Source organism: Parasteatoda tepidariorum, chromosome 4, assembly GCF_043381705.1.
Source record: "Parasteatoda tepidariorum isolate YZ-2023 chromosome 4, CAS_Ptep_4.0, whole genome shotgun sequence".
Classification (NCBI taxonomy): Eukaryota; Metazoa; Arthropoda; class Arachnida; order Araneae; family Theridiidae; genus Parasteatoda; species Parasteatoda tepidariorum.
This window is the reverse complement of record NC_092207.1, coordinates 55,388,707-55,410,493: the sequence shown is the minus strand read 5'-3', so window position 1 is coordinate 55,410,493 and position 21,787 is coordinate 55,388,707. Positions and strand designations below refer to the sequence as shown.

At 27.5% G+C, this 21,787-nt stretch overlaps 1 protein-coding gene across 1 annotated transcript in view; it reads right to left on the bottom strand.

Annotated features, from left to right (window-relative positions):
- Window positions 1-4,427: 4,427 nt before the first annotated feature.
- The window catches only part of LOC107449008 (Actin-related protein 5), a 20,396-nt gene continuing 3,036 nt past the window's right edge, over window positions 4,428-21,787 (bottom strand). The window contains exons 7-19 of the mRNA XM_016064400.4: window positions 19,499-19,689; window positions 18,188-18,304; window positions 17,104-17,205; window positions 16,263-16,343; window positions 15,411-15,527; window positions 13,488-13,580; window positions 12,640-12,736; window positions 12,115-12,158; window positions 11,066-11,145; window positions 9,804-9,872; window positions 7,567-7,684; window positions 6,461-6,572; window positions 4,428-4,715 (exon numbers count right to left, since the gene is read on the bottom strand). Of these exons, the coding sequence (XP_015919886.1) occupies window positions 4,486-4,715; window positions 6,461-6,572; window positions 7,567-7,684; window positions 9,804-9,872; window positions 11,066-11,145; window positions 12,115-12,158; window positions 12,640-12,736; window positions 13,488-13,580; window positions 15,411-15,527; window positions 16,263-16,343; window positions 17,104-17,205; window positions 18,188-18,304; window positions 19,499-19,689 (1,451 nt within the window). The 3' untranslated portion in view covers window positions 4,428-4,485. The remainder of the gene's footprint in view (window positions 4,716-6,460; window positions 6,573-7,566; window positions 7,685-9,803; window positions 9,873-11,065; window positions 11,146-12,114; window positions 12,159-12,639; window positions 12,737-13,487; window positions 13,581-15,410; window positions 15,528-16,262; window positions 16,344-17,103; window positions 17,206-18,187; window positions 18,305-19,498; window positions 19,690-21,787) is intronic.

Sequence of the window (21,787 nt, the reverse complement as noted above, 5' to 3'; positions counted from 1 at the left end):
AAAAAGGAACAGTTCAGTCTAATTAATGTCCGATGGCCCATTGACTTGAAAAAATATTCTATACATATGAAATTGACAGTGGGCGGGGCTACCCGACTCTCCCCTACATAAGCAGAAAATCTTTAAAATTAGACAAATTATATTTTACTGGGAAATGAAAACTTAACTTTATTTTTACTTATTATAATGATTTTTATTTATTAGTAATTTTGCATCCACATGAAAGTGACATCCCGCCATCTACTGGTGTATGTAGAAATTCTTGAACATTTTTCAAGGAGCATTTAACATTTTTCAATTTAATCTATGTAAAACCTGCATAACTTATATATTTCGAACATGATGAAAATAAAACTAGAAAATTAATTCAGATGAAATAAAAAAAAAAGAAAGAAAACTCAGTAACTTATTGAAAATAAGTATTTAACGAATTTAGAAAAAACATGAACAAGAACTTATATAAAAAGTTAATAAATTAATACTTTATACTAAAATATTAAAGAAATGCAACATAATAGAAATTCATGTGAAGATCTAAGGTAAGGCTGATAAACCATTAAGATTGTGAAAATTCGATCATAAGATCAAAAATTATTCAGAGTGTTCCATTTTTTTTTATTTTGTTTACTAAATGCTGTCAGCCAAGAGACACTGGCAGTGACTTTTTCAGAACGTTGCGAGCGATTTATGTTAATTTTTCATGATCAACTAATCGATACGAAAAAGTAAAAAGCATTGGTATATCAGTGAAGTCTGATTCTCGAATTCGGTGGAGTGTCAGACTGAGTAGAAGCGGTTAAAACAATCTATGATAACCTAGAAAATATTATAGAGCTATTAGAGAAGACTAATCGTAACCAAACTAAAATAAGATGACCAAACATACATTTTGATAAAGTGATCGATTAAATTTGAATCAACAAAAGCCAGAAAAATCACGCTTTAAAACATTGTATTAAATCAGACTTTCTTTTTTTTTTTAAAGTATATTTTTGAATTGCGAGTTATCTAATTTTAAAAAAGTCGTATATTTAAAGATTTTTGGATTTCTCGATGACTATTCGACCTAAATCACTCAATCTTTGTATTTTGTCATTTAAAATTAAATTTTTTAAAATGATGCAAAAATTTGTATACCTCTCACAATTCAAAATTTTTTTCGACTATCATAAAAGAAATTTATGGAAAATAATGAATAATTGTAAAATATTATTTTTTTGAAGGACTCATGTTTAGATTGATGAATTTGAGATTTTTTAGTAGATTTTATATTTTAGTGTGATTTTTTATTTTAGATTCTCTTAGGGAGTCAGTAGGGGCTATAACAATAATGCTAAAACTGACCTTTTTCTATGTATTTTTCTCCTCATCTAAACAAGATAATACTTCAGTTTTTTTCACAGAATATTTACATATACGTGTTTACACCGTGCGTGATAACTGTTAATACATATCTTCGGCAGAATTTTTTTTTTTTTAAAATTATGAAATGAGCATTTTTGATTTTTTAAAAAAGGTTAATCAAAAATCTTTCATAACTCAAAAAGTATTCCTATTATCGCTAAAACATTATCACAGCATACAACTGATATAATCTCAAATATTCCTAAATTTTCTTTAAAGCGATATCATAAGTAGTTTCTTAGAAAAAAGTACATCGAAAAAGGTCAGTTTTAGCATTATTGATATATGCCCGACCAACTCCCCTTAAAAATTTCTCTAGATATAACGAGATACTCGAAAATTAAAAATAAGGGGTCAAAACTTTCGATTGCTTTCCTGCCTGAACAATTAGGACCACATTTTTCAGATTGGAATTGATCCTTAAGAGTCAAAAATTCAAATCTGCAAATAAATTTATTTTTTTTATTCAGAGAAAGTACGTTTTTAAGTCTGAAATCCTAACTTTAAATATCGTCTGCTCAAATTAATTAGCATGTTTAAGATGAAACCCTCGAACCATTAATTCCCAGTACATGAAAATCCGATTATTAGATCAAAAGTTATTCAGCTTGTTCCGTTTTTTCATTTTGCGCACTGTACACCTACTAAAAAATGCAGGTGGTTATCACAGTTAATGATTTTGCGCATTTATATTCAAGAGGGGCAGCGCATAAATTTACACAGATATGTATACTTTAAAGATATAAAAATAATTGACCAAAGAAAAAAAAAATCAGAATAAATAATTCAACTACTAGCTTTGTAACTAATTTTAAATGCTTTAGAGCATAGGTTTCCAAAGTGGTCCACGTGGACCCCCTAGGTTCCATAGGAGACCACACGGGGGTCCACGTAGACGTGAAAAGAAAACAGGGGTTCACAAGTTGTAAGTGGGGTTCACGAGAAATTTTCTGGTTTTCATAATAAAGAACAAAAATTTTGGCTTGGATTTACCTATCAACGTAGGCAGGTAGTATAAATACGAATACCAAGAACAAAACGTTGCTCATTTTTTTCCGGGACTTTGAACATAAAAGTGTGACTGTGAGTGAATCGATTATTATTTTAGTAATTATTATATTTAGTAATTACGAAGTATTATTTTAATAAATAGGACACAAGAAAATGTGCTACTTTTTTTTTCTTCTGAACACCCCCGTATTTAGGGTGATATTTTTTAGGAGTTTTGAGAATACAGTAGAAATGTAGCAGCAGGGGGTCTACCGAAAATAGTAAAACTTTGAAAGTGGTCCACGAGAAAGAAAAGTTTGGGAACCTCTGCTTTAGAGAAACAAAAACAGAACAAACAGCTATATTTAGATCTTAACTTCGTTTTTCTTCAATTGATGTTTCAAATGGGCAATCATTATTGGGACATTATTACTTAATAGCAATAGAATATGATTTTATCAGTTCATTATGTCATTATAAATATCAATTAACTTCAGTAATAAAATTTTTTTCAAATAGTTTGGAGGAGAAAAAGATTTGCAAAGCATTGGTTACTTAGACTTCACTGTTATTCTATACACCAGTCAGTTTGTACCATGCACATCTTTGTTTTTGAAAAAAGTGCTCAGTTCATAATTTTGGCTGCAAATAAAATTGCAATTTTTTTCTCTCTCTAAAAGGGCATTAGCTTAACATTGGAATGTCTATAAAAATTTAAAACACAAAATGTGAATCTCAAGTTCAACGAGCAATCCCACAACTGATATTGTTATCTATAGCTGTTTTTTAAAGTTTTCGTTTGTCCAAAGAATTAATAAATATTGATATTGTCTAAAACATCGATATTTAAAAATTGGAATGTGAAGAACAATTACTTAGTTGAAGGCACTATTTCTCAAAAGTTATGCAGACAACACAAATAGTGTACTAGATTTTAAATATTAAGTAGAGAGAAAAAAAACGCACACACACATTCTAACATAGTTCTAAAGACTGAGATCGTTTTTTAACCTACTCCAACAATTAAATTGCTTTGTTTTTACATGTAAAGGATAAATAAAATAAACTTTGAGTTAAAAAAAGAAAATTATATTCCTTTGACACTTATTTAATACGAGGGTTGTTTTTTTAAAATTAAGATCGTTTTGTTGTGTACTTTAATAGGTACACATCGGATGCGGAATTCGTATAGACTGGGATTTGAACCCGGTTTGCCACATTGGCAGGTGAACGCTCTATCCCCTGAGCCATCACGGCTCTGGCTCTTTCGGATTGAAAGTTTTGGACCATAGAGTTGAAATACTATGTTTTGGACCACCTCCATCAGCCCAGAACTTGCGCTAAGAGATTTTCATCTTTTCCGATGTTCTAAACATTGTTTTGCCGGCAACCAGTACAGCAATTACAAAGGCGTGAAAACGGTTGTAACCTCTTGGATATCGGAGCAGGCGGCAAGTTACCATGAAGAGGGTATTCTAAATCTAGTTGTAAGGTATGATAAGTGTTTAAGCAAAATTGGCAACTATTTTGAAAAAAAAAAAGAGAAACGTATGTAGAATCAAAAAATAAATTTGCTTCATGAAAATTTTCTTTCACTTGGTTTTTATTTTCAAACGGCCCTTATTTATGAAATAGCCCCCCATATGTAATTCTTCTTATTGTTACCAACAACAGTTTTAGAAACTCGTATTGACTCCAAAGTGTTTCAAATCATATACATAAATAAAAATTCAAAGTGCTCCAAAATTTTTTTTTTGTATTTATTATATGAAAATGGAACAGTTAAAATGAACGATTTGAAGTTACTTAATCTATCGTAATATCGCTTAAAAAAGTGACGATGCAAAAGACTCTAGGTACTAAGCACATGATGATTTTATAGTGGCTGGATTCAGCAATAATATCACTTTGCATAATAACTTTGATTCTCTGTATTTAGCAAAGTTAAGCGGGTATGATACATGGATACACTATATCTCATTGCACAGTCAAAGAAAATATATGACTTAATTAAAATGTAGTGAAACAGATGATTACATAAAAGATCTTTATCTTACACATATTTACAAAATTTACAGTTTAAAAAGTTCATCAAGAAACTTTTTGTTCTGATTTAGGAGGAGGTACAGGAGTGGGTGGGTTGACGAGCCCTTTACGAACTAAAGGTGGTAAATTGACATAGTGATTGGAACATGTGTGTTCTTTAAGATAATCACCACCTTTTTCCTCATATTCTTGACGTGTGATAGAAAACTTCTTTAAATTGTCATTACTTGTGGCCCATTTCTTAGCCCCTTTCCAAGCATCTAGCATTACATCATCTAAAAGAAGAAAATTAAACAAAACAATATAAATTCAAAAGAAAACAAATGAAGAGCTTAGTGGATGAAGGTTCTAAGTAACATTTTTGAGAGTAAAATAGAGTTGTCAAAAGAAAAGTTTTCTAAGTATACTAGACAACTGTATATAGTCAAATGCACATAGAATCTTTCTCCATTACATAGTAATATATGTATATGTATAGCCACATATTATATACCATATTTTTTGAGCTCCTAAATTACAAAAAAGGTAAGGAATCAACTTATGCACTGGCCATTCATTTTAACATGATTATTTTTTTAGAAACTTATATGAGGCTCAGTTTCAGAAATTTATTATAGATAAATAAAAACACAAATCTATACGATGAATATAAACTCAAGGAAAAAAAACACGATTATGACAGAATCAGAACTTATAATAAAATAAAACGTTTTACACTATAACTGTGTGTTTTTCGAGTTGGTACTAATGATTTGAGAAATCTAAAACCATTGATCAGCGTAAGTTTCAGACACTATGTTTACAATCTCATCTGGCGGATTTAAATCATATTATATAATTAAAAGGCTGTATTCAAAAACTATGTTTTGCATATCTTTGATTAACCAAGTACTATAATTGGTTACAAATTTGCTTTTCAACAAGTCTGAATCCAACATTCGACTTATACAATCAATAAGTGTAAAATCTATTATTTTGAAGCTAAATAAGGGGTTCATTTAATCCTACAAAAAAATACAATAATTTTAATGACACATTTTAAAGAGTTCAAAATGAATGGGGGCAAATTGATGCATTTGTAATATGCACTTAACTAATTTTTAATTTTAAAATGTAAGATTACATGAATTAAGTCTACAAAGGTAAATTTAACAAACAAGTTAAGTTCTTAGGTAACTTAACTTAGGTAACTAACTTAAGTTCAATAAATTAACATAAACTTTATCCAAAAGTGACAATTTTACATAAAACTGTACCCTACTATTGTTTCCAGAAAGATACTTTACAAGTTTCCAGAATTTTCGTCAGATAACAGAAGATACTTGATCCATGGCGCTTTACAACAAAAACACTCTTCCAAAAATGAGACTTATTTTATACATTGCCCTTAGTTCTTCAATTTTTTCTAAAAAATAATATGGAAAAGGGAAAAGACAAAAAGAAGCAAAAACATAGGAACATGGGAAAGGCCATCTTCATCTGCAAGAAGAGGTTACAATTTTTGCATAAAATATAAGAATATTTCTTAAAAGTCATTCTACATTATTTTATTTTCATAGTTCCACAAATGTTACACATTTATGACCAATTTTACTGTTACAATAGATGCTAAATGACTTTCATCACACGCCCAGAGACAAGCATTATAACAATATAATGTGACTCCTTCACAAACATACAGGATGTATTTGCCCTAACAGTGTGGTGAAAAATTCGAGATTTCCTATCGTAGGTAGATGTGAAAAGTGTGGAAATGTAGTAGAAATAAAATGATGCAGAATAATTTTACGAATAATTTGCATATGCACCAATTAGTGTATGTGACCCCATGTTTCTATGTGGTATTTTATTCCTTCGGTAAGCCTTCTTCCCTTTTTTCCCATGTAATTTTGAGATAAAGTCGTTATTAATTTTCCTGTCTTCAAAGCAGAGGAAAACTAAAAAATAAAAAGGACTAACTAGCCTTTTCATTTCTTATGATTAAGCCTTTTAATATTAATGGACCTATAAAAGGACTAACCAGCAAGTTGTACAGTGAAGTTAGACTTGAATGGCCTTATAGATAGTAATTCTGCTTCCACTCTTTCTTTAATTAATGGTAAGTTTGCACACCCTCCAGTTATGAAAACATTCTGAAAATAAAATACATTATATTGAATTTCTTACATAAAATTAAGAAAAGAGTAGCAATTCAATTTAAGAGCAAAAGTAGAGACATCTATAATCTAGACACTTTACTATTGATTTATAGTTATGCAGATAACAAAAAGTTATTGTTGATTGAAAATATTCAAATACCCAATGCTTAAAAACTTTATAAATTGGATGACATTTTGTAAATAAAAAAAACATTTTGTTGAAATTTTGTAAGTTTATGTAAAATGACACATTCATATGCAGAGCCGGATAAGCTTCCTTTTATTCTTAATTTTTTTTCAAAAATAAATAAGCACATTTTGATTTTTCATGCTAGATATTTTATGGATAGGGTAAATCACATTTTACAATTTGAGCTGAAATTTTTTTGTTGAAAAAACATAGATTTTAATGAGAAACTTAAACAGCATAGGGTTAAATTTTTAAATATACTTTGAGGACATTGTGTATTTTTATTGTAATACTTTTACCAGAACTTTTGTAAAAATATTGCAGCAAAAGTACAATTTTTAACATAAAAAAAATTTTAAGTAATAAATTACCATCAATTATTTTTTTTCTCAGATTTTATTTCATATAACGAAAGTTTAATTCTTCAAAAACTTGTTTTAATTCATCCATCATTGCAATTAAATTTTTCAAGTTTCTTCTACAGGTCATTTTTTTATTGCTATTCTTTTTTTTACAGATAAAATCATTAGCAAGGAAACAATCTTAGTACAAATTTTGAAATTTTTCAAAAAAGTAGTAAAACACAGTGAAAAGTAGTGGATTTTTAATTTTAGCAATTAATTTTTTTTTAAAAAGTAATGTCTAAATAATTTTAAATCTAGGCTATACTTTTTCTTACTTAATTTTGTTATTCACTTAACTTGAAATGACCATGATTAAACATTTGGTAGATTAACATTATTTACCATAATTAAATAATTTAAAGAACTTTTCATAATTTTTCTAAAATTATTTTACCTCAGCTAGCTTTTGTTGATCAGCTGGATTGTAGCGTGCTAGTACCATTTCAATAGTTTCAGCAATTCCTGCTTGTTCAACACCAATCATTGTTGGTTGAAAAATAATCTCTGGAACTCTGCAAAAGGATAGAAATTTGTTATCATAGGTTAATTTTAAACTTTTATTATAGGTTAAATTTAAAAACATACAAAATGAACATGAATGTGTTGTGCGAAAATGTGTTACATATTTCATAAAATTATTTTAATTATAACTTCAATTTTAAATTACTAAAAAAATTTTTTTTAAAAAATAACGTAATACCTGATTTACAACATTGGGTATAATTGACTCCGTATAAATTCTATAATTTGAAGTAGTACTTGGTTTTTCTTTTATTTTAGGGGATTCATAATTGAAATTTTTTATGAAATTTTGGACTTTTATCACAACTAAAATGAAAGGAATCATATATTAACTCAGTAGCTCTTAGGTACTACCTATAGTAATTACTACATGCTTTGAATTTTGCACATGAGTGCAGTAAAAAAAAAGTTTACTCTTTTTAATCTGAACATGGATAACAAGAAATAAAAAAAAAAATTCAAAGTCATGTTAATTTTACTTGAATTTCCTATTGATACTAATGTTAAAATGTTATCTATAATTTGAATGTTTGCCCAAGTTTTGGGATATTTCGAAAATTTGATGTAGTAAAAATCAAATTTTTTATCTTTTTAAGTTTTTAGAAATCTTTTCCCGATTCAATCATCAACAACTCTATTTTAATTTCTTATAAACAGGGAAAAAAACCATTAATTTGTAGGATACTAGTAAACTGCTTAGAAAAGCATGAAAATAAATTGTTTGCAGTGTAACTGCTCCTTCTGTAAAGAAACATTTATCTTCAAATATATTCCTGATCTTGAAGATACCCAGGTTTCAGATGAATCACGAATCATATCTATCAACTTTTATCAGAATGAATGCAGGAAGTTTTTCCTAGAATCGATTATGAAGAACAAATTCAGATTGATAATGGAAACACAAATTGTGGTGAAACAACAATCGAAGACAACATTGTACTAAAATTGATTCAAAAATGGGATATTTCCTATGATAAGCATGAAGAAATTGCAGATAAGAACATAACTGATTCAAGATGTGCTCTATCTAAAGCAGTGTTTCCCAAACTTATGACTTTTGTGTACCCTTTCTAAATTTTTCCTAATGCTGTGTACCACTAACAACAAAATCAATGCATTTTTTACTAAAAAAACTGCACAAAAGTTAAAAATCACAACTGGCTGTTGACACCACTAATTATTAACTGTTAACTCTGTATAAAATAGCCAATAGCAAAATACGTAATCGTAAATTTTCCTGGCTAGATTTGTTTTTAATTAAATTTTTTGAAAATTTCGTTTGTTACAAGATATTTTGCATACGAACGCGTAGTCCCGCTAAACTGTTCCCGTACCCCTGGGGGTACACGTACCACACTTTGGGAAACACTGATCTAAAGCATTAAAAACGATTATTAATTTAAGACGGTAGGAGGAATCTAAGACTAATGTTAGAAAAATTTTATCTCATGCTGCTGATGTTTATGCTCCAGTGGAGTAAACGTTAATGAAGAGCTAGAGGTCATGAGTTCAATCCTAGTTGCTGACTAACAACTGGTATGTATGAGCAGCAAAGTGTACATTAAATGTGTCTGAAAGTATCCTAGTTGGTTGTGGTATGGACGGTGAGAGGGGAACCAATCCAGACACTGTCCACATTATCTGACTAGGGTAAAAAAATGTGATATTCCTACAAAGGAAATTAAAACAGAGAGAGCCCGTGAAAAATGGGGCCAAGTGCTTGGCCATGGTTGGGTAATCTGTGTGCTATTGTTAATTTTGTTAATAATTTAAAATTGGGCCAACTAAAACAAACTGTTCATGAATTACTTTGAGTGAATCCATAAAGAGATTAATAACATAAATGTGCATGTAAATTGTAAGTTTAGGAATTTCCAATTTATAATGAAATTTATTACAAATATAAGAGTTGAAGGTTATCATTAAAATTTAAAAAGATTTTAAGGTGAGTTCACTCTTTGAGTGAGTTAATAATTTAACAGTTTTATACAAACGACAGTGGAACACAGAATATATACAGTTTTGCTGATTAAATACAATCTGAAATTATTCAGTGAAAACATTTCAACACACTATTTGTAACATTAAAAACTATGGACATCATACTACCTTATTCTATCTAATCCTATATGTAGCTGATAATATTCTGCCAGATTAAAAGAAAAATTTGATTCAGACCTGTAAAGAAAAAAAAAGAACATTATTTTCAAACAAACTAAAAAAAATATTTCACAATCTGACATGGTTGCACATAGAAAATCTCAGTATGACCTATATTTTCCTTTGCATTACGAAACTGCTTTCACCACAGTATTATATAATGAAATAATGTACAGAGATCACAGCCTCCCTTTAAAGATATAAAATCTCAGTTCTAGCAATATAAACTGAATAAAATAAAATTTCTATAAGTGTATATTTTCATACGTGTTTCTAAACTTCTTTCAAAGTAATAGAAATTTTTTTTTCATACTGTAATGAGAGTGCAAATTAATGATTTCTAAAGTTAAAGAGTTGCTTAAAATAAAGAAATTTTTTTATGAATTTTTATCCTAGCTACTGAGTATAATATAATAGATAAACTTCATTTTTTTAGCAATGATTTTTGAAGTAGGAAAACATTTATCATGCAAAGTATTCATTGGAACATTCATGTTATATGTCTATTGTCTTCGGGGCAAACCAACAGTTTGTTTCAAAATGATTAACAAAATCGGACATTTAAGAATATTTTTAAAAATTGGTAATAACTTAAAAATAAGAAAAAGAAAAGTTGTTTATTATAGCTAGCAAATGAAACAATGTTCAGTGCATTCTAAAAAGAAAGTTAATTTGGATTAACCATAGCACATTTTCGAAGGGAAAGAAAACACAATGAATTAGGGTTACCAGAAAATTACGTTATAATACGTATACGATATATATATATTATACCTTATTATACATTGAAGATTTATTCAAAAATAAAGAAGTAATTAATATAAAGTAAAAGAAAACTAAAAAGCAAAATTTTTTCAGAGAGAATGTTAAAATATCACAATAATTTACTTATTCTAAAGTAAAATTACAAATTTCCCTTAATTTATAAATCAAATTAACAAAAATTACATACAATATTCACAAAAGTCTATATAATATTTAATTAATATCGCTCTCATTCCATTGGGGAATATTTAAGCTATTTGTTATCAACAGATTCTGAAAAAGGCACATACACTAGTAAAATTATTGAGACACTTGCAAGAAATAAGATTATTAGTCTAATAATGTTTGCGAAAAATATAAGATTGGCTACCTTTTTAATAGCGGGAGAAAGAAAAACTTTTAAAACATTTTGTCAAAATAGTTTATTCTATTTCTATTATACTTACTTTGAAAACTCACGATTGTATTCAGCAATGATTTCATCTAATATTTTAAGTTGCTCTTTCTTTTCTTCCAACTCCATAGTCTATTAATCATAATGAAAAATATTATTTTTTTATCTTTTAAAATAATATAGAAGTATATCTGGCAACCTTCACAGGCATTAATGATTAGATATGGTAGTCAAAAATATCAACTTCAATAGGGAATCGAAAAATGAATAAGTTATTTAAGTTAAGTTAAAATAATACAAACAAAACATAGAATTTAGTTATCATTGAACTCAAATATTGCTGCATTATTTATATGGAGCATCAAGGCAGTCTTTTTTCTAAAACTTTTTTTTATTAAGAAATATAAACTTAAGTTTTATCATTTAAAATAACTGATTCAAGTCAAGAATGATACAGTTAATATAAAATAAAATGAAGGAAGAATTACAACATTTTTATTAAATAAGGCATAATTAATTTATAGCACTTGATAATTTTGAGAATTACTATGAAAATTAACAAGTATATAAGAGTTTAAAATAACTTTGTTAATAAATGACACAGTTAGTATATAAAATAAAATGAAGGAAGAATTATGGAATTTTTCTTAAGTATTGCATTATTAATTTATAGAACTTGATCATACTGAGAATTATCAAATAATTAAGAGTTTAAAATAACTATATCAAGGAATAATATAGTTAATATTAAATAAAATGTAAAGAGAAGAAATAATTACAGAATTTTCATTAAGTATTGTCTAATTAAATTATAGAACTTGATAATTCTGAGAATTACAATGCAAGAAGAATTATCACTCTCAAATCTATTAAAGAAATCTTTGATTGCATACCCTTCAATTATTAATCAGAAAAATAATATTTTTGTATAAAAAATTTTTGGTGAAAATTTGCCACACAGAAAAAGCTATCTACAGTTTTTAGTTTTAAAATTGAACTTACAACTACAAATTATGTTTTAATTTATTTATGGTTTTCAAACAAAAAACAACTCAACTAGAAATTACTGGAGGAAAAGACACAAGTTCTCATTTTACTTACATATTGCTGTAATGATTTCACTTCTAGAGGGTTAGCAAATATACCTGAAAAAATAATTTGTAATCCGTAAAATGCACTGAAGTTATTACAAAAAGAAATAAAATATTAAGTCAAGCAGTTCTTATTAAAGGATACTCGAGTTTTTATTTTCTTTCTATCAAGATTAACTCATGAATACTTTTCTACAAGCAATACATTTCTAAAGCCAAATAAAAGCCTTTGATTTTAACCAAATTTTTGCTAGTCTTTATTATAAAAATTTTATACATTAGAGGCAATAAAAGTAAAGTAATTTCTGCATAACACCAAATATAATGGCACTAAATTAAAGTAGAATAACTGGAACATTTTATTAAAGAGAAAATGCATATCACAACACAAAAAAAGGTATATTTGCACAAGGATGCTTAACCATGTTGGATTGGAAACCTTAGAACAACTAGCATAAAACATAGATCCAGTATAAAGGTGTAAACGGGTGTATAAAAGTATAGGTAATTGAGAGTGTATAATGAATATATTTACCACCAAATAAATCATTTGAAGTTGTTGAACTAAAACCACCAATATGAGTACTTTTCAACCTGTCTGATTGCAGTTTTTGGTGAGCTTCAAATACTTCCTGTATGACATAAAATAGTTGCAATGAAACAGACACAGAAGTCATAATGCCAGATATTCTAAAGTTCATTGATTGAATAATTTTTATATGAAATAGTACAATGGAAGATTAGCACACTATGTGATATTAGACATAAAACATTTACACAGTAAAAAAAAAAGAATTGTAAATTGAATCGTAAATCGGATTAAAATAATTTTAAATAAACTAAATAAATAGAACAATTAAAATATTTGAAACAAGTTATCTCCATCATACAAGTTTTGATTTCATTTTCTAAAAATAGCAATAAGAATATGTATCAAAATTCAAACTTATAAAAATTCATGATTCGCAAAACTTTATAAACAATATACCGGGTAGAATTTCATTTACTTTGGTACTATGTGGATGATCCCACAGTTCATTTTTCAAATTATAAATTTTGCAACATATCAAATTTTTGCAATATTTACAATACATTAAATATCACGATGTACAAGCTATTCAGTAAGTTCAATTCAATGCTAGCCAATAAGGATTGTCAGTAACCGCAATCGAAATACGAAAATTGTGTTTGCATAATATAAAAATTTTAATTGTTCTAAAAATTCCTTTTTATTCTTCAAACAAGTTACATGAAAAAAAAATATTATAACGGTTGTTATATAAGTAGAGTATATGTGTCCCACTTTCACATGCAAAGATTTTTTTTCTTGCAAATCCCATATCTGAAAAGGTGCAAGATAATGCAGTAAGTTAATATGCTTACCTTTCTTTTCAATTTAAGTTCACTTATCCATGACTCGGCATCGGAAAAATTATTTATATTCAACATTTCACACCAATTCTTAAATGGTGAATCCTGGAGAAAAATATTTCAGTAAATCTTTGTAGAATAAATATGTTATTTTCAAGGGATATTATAAAATTCAAATTCAGAAATCAGTACTAATTAGAAATGATCAACAAAATTGTTCTGATATAGTATCAAAAAAGTATAGCTTTGGTGCTTTTTTTTTGTGTGTGGATATTTTTAAATATTAGGAAACCAAATTTCAATACTTTATAAAAGAAGCTTTGAAATATATGTATTATTTATTTTGCTCATATCACTTGGATAAAATTTACGATCACAACAAACAACATAACCTTAAAAAGTGTTCACTTAAAGGCAAAATTAGGTTGAATTTATGAAACAATGCATTATTGGAAATGCAAGTTAATATGTGAGGAAAACCATAGCCCATTATTTTTTTTGGGGAATTCACAGTTGTTACTAAGCAACAAACATGCCCTCGCTCCTGAAACTGCCCCTTCTCCATCTGCTCTTGCAACTGAATTTTTTTTTGTTTATAGGCATTACTTTTTGACAGATGAAGATGTGCAGATAGCAGATTTCCATGATACTGGAGTACAAAAATGTATCCAACAGTATCCAGTGGTTTATATGTTCAGAGATAGCTGAAATATTGTTGTATCTTTTGCAATAAATCTCTCCAGGTCAGTGACAGCGGAAGTATCTCAAGAATGGAAGGGGGCTCTCTACCCCGTATATATATATATATTAATCGGGTCTGAATAATCAAGAATTCTTCGAATTTGCATTTTCAACTTCATGATTCGAATTGTTTTCAATTGTAAAATGAGCTTAATGAAAGAAATTAATTACCTGTAAATTACTATCTCTTATTTAATGGTATTTTATTATTATTATTCTGTATTACTGTTTTTTTTCATTCTGTTCCATGTGACATTTGAATTCAAGAACTTTCCCGTCACTCAGCAATAGGGACATATATTTCCTTTGCAGGGGGGGGGGTGAGTAAGAGTTGATGAGTTTGGTCGAAGTTTTCAGTATGGAAATGTTAAACATCGCTTAAAATAGACGTTTTTATTTTTAAGAATTTAGACACAAAAAATTACCTATTTTCGTAAATTGTAAATTTAATTACATAAATATTAAGTGAAAATTTTAAATCATAGAAGTGGCTATGCCTCTTCATTTATAAAATGGGTTCCTGCTTCAGGTAAATTAGTTTCTTTTTTATAGGGTCAGGGAAACCCACATTCCGAATGATACTATCAGCCCAGGTTTCAATGATGCAGGCCTTCAATTCTGCTATAAACTGAAAGTGCTATTTTTTGGCTTGAACAGTCTTACTGAGCCTCTACTTATTCCTGGGAATATAGGTCAGGTAAAAAGGCGGGCAATGTGAAGATTTTGCAATGTAAAGGGAGGCATTGTCCTGATTGAAAATCTAAAGTGGGCAGTTGCAAATGGCAATAAATAGATTTCTCAAACTTTTTGATTATTAAAAGCCTTCAAAAGTTCATAAAGTTAGGGAAGAGGCTAACTAAAGTCTTCCCAGGCAACCTAGCTTTTCACCTGACTGCATAATGAAGAATGAATTGCAAAAGCATAATGAATTGCAATAAGGCATAAAACTGTCAGTTCATCTTAATTCTTTTATTTTCTACTCTCCTTTGCTTGTGGATTACTTTCAATATGGGCTATTACTAAATTTTTGAAAATTGGGAATTGTATGTTTGGTTCTCATTGGTGTTCTTTGCATTTAGTTATGGCACACAATCACGGACACACTGTATGAGAAAACTGTATTTAAGAAAGCTCCAAAGAATTCTTCAAAAGAATAAAGCAGTAAAAACGTATTTAAAAAATTAAACTATTCACTTGATTATCTTCCTGATGTGTGGCCATTAGATTTTTCAGATTTCTGATGTTGCAGTTCAATTTTTTGATACCAGCTTGAAGTTCAGTAGCTGAGTTGTATCCCAATTCTTGTAATGCCTGTGGAACAAAAATTTAAAAATTAAGTACATGAACACAAACTTTTTCTTTTCTTTTAAGAATTCAATAGCTACATCAATGTTAAGTTTGTGATAGCTTTGAGTTTGAAGAGCTCAGAGGAAGGAGGTTTTAAATAACTTATTTGACAAAATTTGATATTTTTCAGAAAAAGATCTTATTTGAATCACATTTAACTACACAACATTGGTTTATTTTGCTAAGTCAATGAGTTTTGGAGATTTAAGTAAATAAAAGCTTTAGCAGAAAGTGTTTAAATGTTTGGGAGTGAAAGTAAGCTTACAGTTAATTTCATATCAAGCAGTACACAAGTATGCTTAGAAAAAATTATCTTATTTCAGCAAATTAAAATGTGTAAATGTTTTTGGATTGTCAGAGCTATAGCACAAACAGTTTAAATCAATCTTAAGGATTTATAAATTTTACAAGTTGAAACCTCAGGGATAAATAAAACTAAATCTTTAGGCTTAATCTTCACCCCAATTCATTTCTTATTGTCAATTTTCTAAGTAATTTACTTAAATTCATTAAAATGCCACTTAGAAGCATCATCCACTTAGGTCTTCCATTAAATAAATATAAAACATTCAACTACAAATTTGGAATAAAAAAAGAGAAATTTTTAGTTTCATTTAGGTGAGAATCAAAAGATAATTTTGAAAAACACAAAATTTAAACAAAATTTTAATTATCATTACATGCAGAAGTATTACTTACTACAAGAGCAGTTTCATCTCCTTCTTCAAGTAATTCTTGAACAGTAAGATACTCCTGTAATCTTTCCTCATCACATGCAATCTATAGAGATGCAATTTGTTTAAAAAAATCAGTTCAACAAAATATGTTTGTCACTAATATTAAAGTATGGAGAGAAAAAACATGTCTTTATTATTTTTTGTAAGAAATATATCAAAATTAGTATTAAAGCTTTGGACAACTTACAAACTATTGCTGCAAAATGAGCTTGGTATTCAAAAAGTCAATCAATGAGTCTCATTTTATTTAAAATTAATGTTTTAAGATTATTAAAATGCAGGAAAGAAGCCAAACTAAAGGACAAAAAAAAAGTTTGTTTTTAAAGTTAAACACTCAGTCAAAATTAGGAAAAGCTTAAACTTAAACTCTAACGATTCAATTTTGTTTTAATAACTAACTGAAATTTGAAAGTTACAAAATTAAAATTTAAGCTAAGAAAAAACAGTGTTATAAATTTAAAAAAAAAAAAAACATGCACTTATTTAAATGCAATTTATTTTTTTAAGACAAAATCAACAAACAAATCAGTTTTTGTCTCATTTGAACAAACAAGCTAAGTTTATTAGATTGATGAACAAGGAACAAATCTTTTATAAGGATTTCAAAAAACAACACAAATTAAGTTAAAAAAGGTAAAAGGTAATTAAACAAAATTACACAATGTTTGCTTAGCTATTTGTTATTTAAAAACAACCTCCAAATACATCAGACTGTAAAATTAGATCAAACAAACAATTTAAATATTTTATATTAAAGGATGTTTACAAATAATATTATGCACAAAGGTTAAAAAAATATTTACTTTTTCAGCTCGTTGTTTTTGTCGAGCCAATTGCACTCGTTTCAAAAGTGTTTCACATTTCTCCATTTTTCCACTAGCAGAATTTACTGAGGAGCCTGGCAACTGATAAGAATAATTAGGCGAAAAATCAATGAACTTTTAAACTCGAAAATCAAGCAGTCATATGACATTTACTATAATACATCCAAAAATCTGATAACAGAAACAAAAATATAATATAATAGTTAAATCAAATGTTTAAAGGATAGAAGAGGGGAAATGTTTTACCCTATTATATAACTTTCAAAAAAATTTATATTATAATTATTTAAAAGTATAATTAGAAACACAAAAGAGTTTATGTTATATTATATAAGCTAAATAGTAAAAAGGAAATTTTCCTTAAAATAATTTAATTCAATTTCTAAAACGTAAATACATTATAAAAAGTTTCAAGCTCACAGGTGTTAACAACTGTTAAGCTTATAAAACAAACAGATGTATCTAAAACAGGACCCTAATTTATCCAGAAAAGAGAAAACTGTTAGTAAAATTATTTCATTTCTTGCTCCTTTTTAAGAGTCTATGAATTTCACATATTATTAACAGTTCTAAGGATGTATTTACTTGTAAGAAATTTCTCAAGTACACATATTTCTTTTAATCAATCAATACAAAATGGTAGTCATGAATAATTTACTTCTGAAAGACAAAAGAAATTAATCAGTTTTTCTCTTTTCTGGGTAAGTAACAATCCTGCTGAAAATCCATTATAAATTAATATTAAAATTCCATCTTAATCAATTTACATATTTGAGAGTTTAAATAAAATATACAAAAAATCTCCCATTTAATTAATTGTTTAATACTCAGAAAAGTTCAAATTTCTAAAAATTATAATAATTAAAACTATATTTAGCGAGTGATAAGTAATAAAATATGAACTATCATTTAACTATCTGAAAGAATTATACTAGATGAAAGATATTTTTAATAAATATAATATAAAATCAGGTTTTAAACAATAAAATTAAAAAAAAAAGGAAAATTGTTTTTAGAATTATTTAAGCTACTTTCTAAATGTTAAAGAAAAATGCAAGCTTACAGATGCATATGGCAATTGAATAACATGTGTATTATGTTTAGCATAATCCTCCTTCTCCCACAATCGTACATCATCTGTGAAGTTAGGGCTGAATTGCATATGTTCCAAAATTAAATTCTAAATATGAATTTTAAAGAATTTATTAGAAATGAGGATTAATAATTTGTCAGATATTGCAACACAGATAATACAACACTACACACATACAAAGATTAACAAATAAATTAAATAATGCAAATAAATTAAAATTTGATTCAGATGGACTAATTTTTTACATTGATTTGATGAATAGGAAAAATAATAGCAAATACTTGATGATGCATTTTCAGATTTTACAAACGCAAAAGTTAACATTTATAAAAGATTGGCTAACTGCTAGAGGGCAACTTGATCAATAACTAAATTAAATAATTACAAAGGAGAGTAATATGCAGATGAACTGGTCAATAAAGCTAGTTTGTCCTCTAATAGCATATTTTTAAACGATTTATCAATTATGGTGACTGAGGGCCATTATGTTTTCATACGTTTATGATTATTTTTAATATGCAGAGGAACTGGTCAATAAAGCTAGTCTTTTTTCTAATAGCATATTTTTAAACAATTCATCAATTATGGCGACTGAGGGCCATTATGTTTTCATATGTTTATTGTTATTTTTAATTCATGAATAATTAATAAACAAAATGAATAATTCGTGAATAATAAACAAAAATTATTTTTGTTTCTGTTGTTGCCAATAGAATTTATTTCAAAGCTAGTAGCTGTTGCCATAAATAACATTAATTTTTGTCATACACAGAAAGTTTTTCTTCTATGCCTCTTTTTTTTGTATCTATTTAGATCAGCATTAGTTTTCATAGTAATATAAATTTAATTTAAAAACAAACTTAATTTTCTTTTTTAAAGCTTCCGATACAGTTTTATTCCAAAATCATAGTAAAAAAAGAACCTTTTTTGAAAGATGATATGAAGTTCTATAAATTAATTTTTTTAGACTTAAGACTCAATTCATGGCTGTTGAAATGCTGTTCTGATTAGAAATGTTTTTCATAGTTTTATAAAATAAAAGTAAGCAGTGATTAAAAATAAGAAACCTACAAAATTATATGAGCTATAAAACTAGACCCAAATATATGTCCTAGAAATGAAAAGGTTAAAAATGTCTAATTCACTAAAAGAATAAATGTGAAACAGTTTTTTTCTATGCATGAAATATATTTAAAACAAAAAGTATTCTGCATAAATCCTTTCAATAATCCAATAATAATAATTGAATGGAAATAATAATTATTATAGAATATTACTTACTTCAACTCTGCTTAAAGTGATCATTGATGCATGAGCAGAATATTTCAACTGTAGCAAGCGATGAAAAAAATTTGTCATGTTATAGGTTCCAACATTTATGCGTTTAGCATTACGAACATCAAACCTAGAACGGATAACAGGCAATACATGGCAAGTGTGATGACCAAGAGATATTATTAATCCAAATACACCTTGAAAGAAACAGATAAAGATAATTAAAAAACCTCAAAGTTAAATAGTAGGTTTTCAAAATTGTATAAAATTTATTACTAGTAAAAAGGTTAATATACTTTAACATGAAAAATACATTTTATAGATTAATCAAAATTTATGATTAAAAATACATTATAAATGAAAAAAAAATGCCAGAGGTATTATTAAATTAATACATTTTTAAAAAAAAATTCAAAACTAGGATTTATTATGAATACGGATTTAAAAAATATGTGCAAAGATACAATGAGTAAGAAAATTTCGCTTAAAAATGTTTAGATAATCCTTTATGTAAAAGGTATTTTTCTTTTTAACTTTCTGTTTTTGTTCCTTTTAACCTTCAAGGTAAAGCACTTTTGCAACAGCCAGGTTATTGGTTAAGGAGGCATTGTGAACCAGCCACCTTTATTTCTTAAACAAGCTGATAGCTATCAATTTGAAGTAGGATGGGATTCAAATGGGGATAGAAGCCCAGTTTTTCAATGTCTTAATAACTGTGCTATTGTGGCTCATTCAATTTTTCACTACAGTGTAAAAAACATTGTTATTTTTTGAACAGTATAAGCAACTAAAAGATTTTACGAATTATAATCAAACATCATAAGGGAAAAATCTATAAATCAAAGTGTGTAGTGTAAGAAATAGGAGACAGGCAAAATAAAAACGTTATATAACACAGCTATGAGTGTTTCAAGATAAATTATAAGACATTGCAAAAGTGATTATACGAATAACATAGTAATAAACCAAAAAATATAAAATCAGGGCTTTCATCACAGAAATAAAAATTGAGAATTTCAAATCCTTTTTCCAAAAATAGAGAGATTTCTTAAAATTAAGTGAATTATAAATTATCTAAAAATTATAAGTTATCAAAAAATTATAAGTAATATAAATTATAATCTATAAAATTATACCCAAAAATTATAAGAGAACACAAATAGGCTTTAAAAAAATTTATTTCCTTATTTATACAATTAGAAATTTTTGTAATATCTCATTTTATTTTAATGCGTTAAATATTTTTGCCTCATCATCACAAGGAAATATTCTACATCTATTTTTTCATCAGGCTGTTACTTATTTACCTAATTTAAAAAAAAAATTATTTCAGCATACTTTGAACTAATAGAGATAAGTTATTTAAATAAAGTGAAGTCTCTATTGACATTTGCTTAATTTTTACTTGTTCGTTTTGAAGTGGAAGATGGTTTCTTAGGTATTTTTCCATCTTAAATTCAAGCATAAAATAATGAAATTAAATGTGTTAGGATCTCAATTGTGTTCTGAAAGGGGTTCCTTGGTTTAGGGGGTGCCAGTTCTGAACAAGACGAGAGAGAGAGAAATGAGATAAGCTGAATAAATGTTGAAAAGAATAAAAAATAGCGGAATTTGAAAATTTTTCAAAAAATATAGGATATTTGTGCATTTTTAAAATTGGTTAAGAGAGTGCCCGAATTTCTCGTGTTAACAATTTTAAAAGTGAGAAAAGGAAAAAGTATGTGAGTCGCCCATGCTGTAGTGCAGTGTTTCCCAAAGTGTGGTACGCGTACCCCCAGGGGTACGGGAACAGTTTAGCAGGGGTACGCGTTCTTATGCGAAATATCTTGCTACAAACGAAAATTACAAAAAATTTTATTTAAAAACATAGCTAGCCATGAAAATTTACGATTACGTATTTTTCTATTGGATATTTTTTGCAGAGTTAACAGTTAATAATTAGTGGTGTCAACAGCCAGGTGTGATTTTTACTTTTTGTGTGATTTTTTATAGTAAAAAATTCATTCATTTTTTTATTAGGGGTACTCAGCGTTGCGAAAAATTTAGAAAGGGTACTTAAAAGTCATAAGTTTGGGAAACACTGCTGTAGTGAAATCACTGTGAAAATTATGAAAATAAGAAGGTATTTTCTAAGTAATTGCTGCATCAAATAACAAACATAAACATTTATAAAGTTCAAAAAATATCCACAAAATAAATTTTAGTCAAACAAAATAAGTAGATTCAATAAGAAAGAAAAAAATTAAAATTTCCTGTGCATTAATTTTCAATTAAATTTAAATCACAACTTAAAAA